Genomic DNA, 7,211 nt, shown 5'->3' with positions numbered 1-7,211 from the left:
ATATAAAATCTACCATTCTTCCTCTTATAGAAAATGAAAGCAATAAGAACATTTCAACAATATATCTTTGTATAAATTACAAAACACTCCTAAACTATTCTGAAATTAGTCATTCTGGAATAAATTTCCCAAAGTTTAACTCCAAGAATAAATGCAGTGATTATTTTTCTACACTGATACTGACTAGATCAAAACAAAATGTGATTATTGAACCACCATATAGTATTTTCCCTACAACAACATTTTACAGGTGAAAGTTATCAGTACCTAGGATTATTGTACACTAATAGGAGATAGAAAATTGTGACACAAGAAAGCTTACTTTAAAACAGATGAATTAAACTAAAATATATAAACAGACCATAAATAAAACAACTAACCAATAGGTATTCCTGCTGGGATGCCGTGCCATGTTTCAGCCAGATATCCTGCAACTTTTCCTGAGTCAATTACTTCAGGTAACAAATGAACTGGAAAATCAGCAGATTTTAAAATCTAAAAGTGAATTATTCAGTCAGGAAGGACATACCAAATATGTTATTTTGGGAATAACATTTAATAAAGATTTTTAGTGAATATATGAATGAAAATAATAATTTCACCATTAATTAACGCTTAATACCATTAATACTGAATGTGTTAACAAAACATTTCAAGTTTTTCAAAATCAAAAATAACATCAAAATTTTGATTGATAATTGATCACTACTGACAATTACTCTACTCATTTTTACCTAAAGGTAGTGATTCATACCCATACCATATCATGCCTTCATCTATAGTTAATAAAAATGACCGGAGAATCTGATGAGTGAACTAAACATGTATAATTTATAATGACCCGCTTTATCCCCACCGATACCATCACACCAGAACCAGTAGGACATATTAGTAATGTTTTGACATCATAGTTCAAACAATTATTTGATTGATTTTATAAATATTATTCACATTTTAGACAACTTTTTTTTTTCTATTTATATGAAAAGTACTTGCTGAGTAAAGGGAGTGGAGCAGATCAGTAAGGGATTCTTATCCCTCAGGGGTCTGAGTTTGAGTTCAGCTGTAGAAGATGGTTATTTATCCAATTACATCAGCAGTAGATCGACCTTGGGATCAGACCTTCCTGGGGCACACCCAGCCTCCAAAAAGTGGGTACCCTTAAATTTGGGGGAAAATCTGGCAGTTAACTCTGACCAAAACACCTCTTTGCACATTCATTGGTCTAGAAACAGTATTTCCTTACAAAGTACTGCATCCAAGACCCTTCATGGGTTATTGTGGTACAGGTTTTTTTTCTTTTATCTTTTCTTTGTTTTACTTGCTGACAAAAATAGGATTCACACAATACAGAAAAAATACTAAATTACAAAACACTTAAGACTACTTAATAATTTATTCAATATAATAATGAACTCACACATTAAAAACAATGTTCACTTACATCCATATTCCATTCATTACTGGATAAGCTAAAATAGCCCCAGCTAGCAGCATTTTGCACCGACATAACGGGTTTTTTCAAATTACAAAGCATAGATACAGCGAAGTCTTGAACAGTACCAGCGCAATTGAACTTCGTTAGCTTTTCCGGTCTGGAAATTAAAAAAGAAAATCTATAGTTATTTAAAAACTTGCAACCAAAATTGACATCATAAAAAATTGAAGGGAGAGAATTCCCTCAGTTATATAGACTGGATTGATGTTAAATTCCTGATATAAATCATTATTATACAACCAACAGAGCCAACACATGTATTACAAAACATAATTATTAAGGAATAATTAAAGTATATGTTTCTAACAGGTCATGAAAAATTTAAAAAGATGCTTCCATAATTTGTCAACAATACTCAAAAATCTGATAAAATACATGCATCACAAAATTTTACCTTATCACCATACTTTGAGATAAAATTAATCATAGCTCTTTAGTATCCATTATTCCATCCCTAGAACGAATAGGCTTTCTTCCATAGACAGTTTTCTTAAAATTAAATTAGGATTTATTTTTAACATTTTAATTTTTCCAAGTATTGACAATTTACATTCTACTGCACATGATCATGATCTTACACACAATATGATATAAAAGAGAATCTTACTGCAAGATTTGAGCTATAAAACTCATTTGCATTACAAACCTGCCAATAGATAGGTTATAATACTAAACACAGTACCCTAACTGTGGTTAAGCTGTATTTGTCATAACAACCATGGGAACACTAATACTTTAATTAAAATTGTGGTATGGGAAAAACCATAATGTGCATACTGTACATATACCATGATAGTCAAATACCCGAGGGGAGAGATATTTTATTTATGCATTTAGTTTCATTCTACATTACCTTCTATTCGTAAGTATAAATTGTTCTAAAATCTTTGGCTTTTCAACTATATATTATACATCTATCTTATTACTCTTATTCCCAGAAATTTGTTTTAATATGGGAAAATATGTTTACTCTTTTTTTCTTTAGCTAATTATCAAATTCTTTCATAGTTTATATTTATACATTTTTACATTACAATCAGAAAATGAGAGACGATTAATTTATGTAAATGAACAAAATTAAAGTTCTTTAGAGCATGATTTTTGAAAATCTGGACTTAAAGCCCTGTCAAAATATTTCTACAAGGAAAAGATCTAAATAAATAATAAATATCACTTGATTTTAAATTGATATACCGAGTTTAATGAAAATCATTACAATCGTTTTCAAAAAAATTTTTAAAAATCTACACACTCGACAATATAAAGTGGAACTTCCTATTCCTCGATTTTATTGAAGATCCCAGGCATAAACCCAACTTAATAAATAATAGGTAATTTTAGTTTTGAGATTCTTCATTTCTGAGATTATGCTGTTCACATATGTATCCACAGAGATCATTATGAGGGACTTATGTTATTTGAACTAAGGGCACCTTAAAACATGTTATTCTGTTTTAAACAGGGTTTTGAAATTTTTCACAAACATAAAATTTTCTATTACTATATGTTTCATAAATAGGTAAGTGAAAGTAAAAATGATTATTAAAACTAATATTAATAAATATTAGTTACAATAGCAGGTAAAGCTGGTTATCCAGGGAATAGCATTCACAAACCCAATTTTGAAAAAGTAAATGAAGACATCAATCTATAAAACTAGATTACATAATTAAAGATATGACCTAGGAAATAAAAAATCCTGTAAGTGGTTCTACATTAAATTAGTTTTTGGGAGGGACTCAAAAAAGGAAATACAGTGGATCCCCATTATACTGCTAAATAAGAACAAGTTTAGGACTGCCTCCAATCTCTGATTACTCTAAAAATAAGTCAACCTTATCTTATTATTATTTAATTTTCATCAGTTCAAAGACAAAAAAGTATTAACAGAATTTAAAAAATATTCATATGCCCAACTTCAATGCAAATGAAAATTAAAAGATAATTATTATAAGTACTAGGTGACTGTAATAAATAATTAGAGATATAAATTATATTAAAGAAGTAAGTACATAATAAAGGTATAGTAAAAACAGACTGCATTAATAAAATTCAACTTATTCAAAGACAATGAAAAATGTAATGGATTCAGTTACCTATTTTTTGACATCCAGAAAAGTGTACTACATCCATATCCAGAACATGCTTTCAAGTGAGAATCTGGCTTAGGAAGAGATGAAAGAAATTCAGGGTCACATCGTGAATCCTGCCATGTATATAATGAAGATACTTTATCTGATACAACATCAAACCTGGAAGATTCAATATCAGCTTTTTCCCATGGAAATGAATCATCAGAACAGCTCCATAGCATTACTCCGTGCATTTGGCCACAAATACCTATAGCTTCAACCTGTTAGAATTAAATGTACTAATATAGAGAAGAGCCAAAAAACAAATAATAAAATAATGTGTAAGAAATTAATACAATGATTAGCTTGAGGAATAAATCACATCATACAGACAATAAATGATGCAATATGTTACCAATCTGAGATACATAATGTTTTTGGTTCTTTTCAATAGATAGAAGAAGACTAAAACACCAACACAAAATAGTTATAAGCAACTTACAATCAAAACTATTATAGCTACACTCATCCAGTCCACGGAAATTGACTATTTCAGCACAATTATCCAGTAAATAAAATCAATTAACTGATATTTATTATCCTTACTAAAATAAAGTTCATTTACTTGAGTAAAACGCAATGTTACATTAAAGTGGGTAAAATAGCAATTCACCTAAAGTTTTCTGGAATTACAAAAAAAAAAAAAAAATAATAATAACAAACCTGTCTAAGTGAATTACTTGGTAATCTTGAAACACAAGCATGAAGAGCGGATAAAATTTTAGGTACATTTTGTTTATTACCTTCACATCCCAACTCACTAGGTACATTAGCTTGGGTGTCTTTTGTCTGCCTTGCAATAATAGTGTTCTCTTTTCTGTCAAGAATACAAACTTTAATAGAAGTTGTGCCAATATCAATACCCAAAATTATCCTTTTATCTGTATCCATGTCTAATTGATTAACTATTTGAAAGATCAGCACAGTTACCCTTTACAAAACTGATAAATAATAGAAACTCCTAATTACAATCCTATACTTCCCTTAAAATTAACATTAACAATAAGAGTAATTAATACTAAATAATAAAACGGATGAATGCAAATATCCTTCAATTAGAGTCTGGGACGCTGATTTATGCCGATATAGATAAGGATAATCACATCCGATAAATGTCATAATCCCTAAATAACCCAGCAATAAACCTATGGAGGTGTCAAAAATATACTGAGAGGGAAAATTATGCTATCCCACAGTGCACTTCAATAACGACCCGTTGATAAAGTTGTCTGGGGCTTTAGGGCGTAAACCCCTGAGGTCAGCTACGCCCAAAGTTACGACAGTACAGAAGCCCTTAAATAAGGTGTTCGGTCGTAAAATATGGTAATTAACAAAATAAAAATGTACGTATTGCCTTCAAACCAGTAGCCACTTACCGTAACATAATATAAAAATTATCATCATAAGATAATAAATTTCCTGAAGATTCTCTCAACAATTTATGAAAAAAAAACAACGGTGATAAACTTCAATTTCAATCAGCCAAAAACTTCAATTTAAAAAAATCTAATTTCCCATGGTTTATGGTTGACCGCCTCACATAACAATCTTGAATTAGTTTCAATCTAACTTAACGGAAAAAAATATATGATGGTCCTAAAACTGTTACTAATTAGCCAATTAATTTAATAAACTGCTATATAATTGACATTACTGGGAAATTTGATTAAATTAAATAAACATATCTGAAATATTAAAAATTAGGACAACTCAAGGTCGAAATTCTTCGGATTTCAGAATTGCAGCAGTTCCAACTTCACAAGTACGTTCCACTATAAGGGAACAACCGAAACGTGTAGCTATTGGTTGTAAACAGAGTAGATCAGAAACAGGATAAAATAAAAAAAATGGAATTCAGGGAAGACTCCGTCTCAAATTCCTCTCCCCAAACCAGTCAAAGAAATGGCTGGAAAGAAAGTAGAGGGGAAGAAGTGTCGCTATAAAGAAGGATTCATTCAGGAATAAGAAAGCCTCGACGAGCAGACAGTTCCAGAGCTTCAGGACCGAGGGTGAGATCTACCAGAAAAGTTGCGGGGATACAGTCCAGGAAAACAGTTGAGGTCCTGGCTAGAGAGAGTCGCAGGATAGCAAACCATACCAAGTGAAAGCTATTTCTCGTAGAATACATCAGAAGACGTGGACCAACTCCAGCTACGCCAGGCCGATGAGGAGGAACTTCCGAAGCCGGCAACACGCATCAGATAAGTGATAGTCCTACACTATAATTTAAGTGGCAAACCATGTATAAATAATAGATTACATAGTAGAAATAGTAGAAAGATTCTACCAGCATTCTCAATTCCATATCAGTAGTAATTATGATTATGTCAGCCGGTTGTTCATGCGCTTATTAAATATACGTTATCTGTATATATCCCAAATAAACCTAGTTATTTTTTATATGATTATCATAGATAAGTAAAGTGACAAATACTATACCTTTGGAAAAGTTATTCAATCTTTAAGTATACCCAATTCCATCTAGTATACAATCGGAGGGGTCTGTGGTATCTATTTTTTTAATTTAAATTGATAGATAATAGATTTCTAAAATCATTATGTTGATGCCTATGAGGAACCGATAGAAATATACAATAAATGCAGTTTCTAGAGCCCCTACCCGCTTTAGAACCGCCACTCGCCAGAAACGTAGCAAGAGTAAACAATTAGGTTGTTTTTTCGTCTATAATATCTGAGTGGTGCATCCTAACATAAAATTAGTTTCTAACAAATAAAAGAGCTTTAAATTCTGCGTCGAACGGGTACCAAAACCTAATGATTTGGTCAAGTAGTGTAGTATATTGTAACCCCAAAAGCAACATTTTTTTTTTTTTAATTTTGCCAAAACTGAGACGTAGTATACACATGACTCTGTATATGATATGAAATCACATATTCGGAGGTCCTAAAACACCTAATAACTTTGATAGTGTAACGAATTATTAAATTTTAGGTTTTTTATTTATTTGCAACAGATTGTTGTGCACGTTCATTGCTGGTAGTTGTGATAATAGAACCAACTATCAAGCAAGTAATAAGGCCATGTCCTAACTGGAACAACGTAACGTGACGGCGGTGATGGTCGCTTAGTCGCCAAATATAGCTGTGTCCTGGAAGAAGTTCAAATCTTTTAACAAAAGTTATACTATATAATTATTTGTTTTTTTAGGCCTTGAATATATTATTTTATTTTTATTTTTTGTAATAGTCTTACCACTGAGATGCCTAAAATAAAAAATATTCGCTTAATGATTCAAGTCCACCTCAAACATACCATTTATGTATTCCATTATCTACTCCGGGGCCGAGAGATCCTCATGGGAAACAATTTATAACTATAAAAGAGGCTATTATACTTGAAATTTCTAATAAACCCTTATGATATAAACCAAGCTCTCCACATATATATACTTTTTATCTTTATTGAAATTTACAACTGTACATAATTATACATTTAGTAAATTTGATTGTGGAGTAATACAGGCGTTTTGAGAAACTACCCATTGGTAACATTATAATGACGTGACAACGTCTTATAAATTAGATTGCAGGGAGTCATGTAGGCAAAAGTGTAGCGTAAC

At 31.1% G+C, this 7,211-nt stretch overlaps 1 protein-coding gene across 2 annotated transcripts; it reads right to left on the bottom strand.

The window, feature by feature from the left end:
* Positions 1 to 225: 225 nt before the first annotated feature.
* Positions 226 to 4,896, bottom strand: LOC136796497 (sedoheptulokinase-like). 2 transcript variants are annotated; one of them, XM_067050356.1, is made up of 4 exons: positions 4,294 to 4,894; positions 3,595 to 3,851; positions 1,445 to 1,595; positions 226 to 495 (listed from the first exon to the last, which is right to left on the bottom strand). In XM_067050356.1, the coding sequence occupies exons 1-4, from the start codon at positions 4,519 to 4,521 to the stop codon at positions 376 to 378; spliced, it is 756 nt and encodes a 251-aa protein (XP_066906457.1). In that variant the 5' UTR covers positions 4,522 to 4,894; the 3' UTR covers positions 226 to 375. The 2 variants fall into 2 exon arrangements, with proteins under 2 accessions (XP_066906457.1, XP_066906458.1); XM_067050357.1 differs by having other exon boundaries at positions 343 to 470; positions 4,294 to 4,896.
* Between the last annotated feature and the right edge of the window lie 2,315 nt (positions 4,897 to 7,211).

Source organism: Halyomorpha halys, unplaced genomic scaffold, assembly GCF_000696795.3.
Source record: "Halyomorpha halys isolate HHAL.00 unplaced genomic scaffold, Hhal_1.1 Scaffold815.1, whole genome shotgun sequence".
NCBI lineage: Eukaryota > Metazoa > Arthropoda > Insecta > Hemiptera > Pentatomidae > Halyomorpha > Halyomorpha halys.
Note: the sequence above shows the minus strand (reverse complement) of the source record. Positions and strands in the feature narration are given on the sequence as shown.

Coding starts and splice junctions, on each gene's coding strand:
- LOC136796497 (XM_067050356.1), bottom strand. CDS start 4,521: ATGGATACAGATAAAAGGATAATTTTGGGTATTGATATTGGCACAACT. Junction 3,852..4,293: donor CAAGTAATTCACTTAGACAG/GTTTGTTATTAT, acceptor TAATTCTAACAG/GTTGAAGCTATAGGTATTTG. Junction 496..1,444: donor GTAATGAATGGAATATGGAT/GTAAGTGAACAT, acceptor ATTCACTTTTAG/ATTTTAAAATCTGCTGATTT.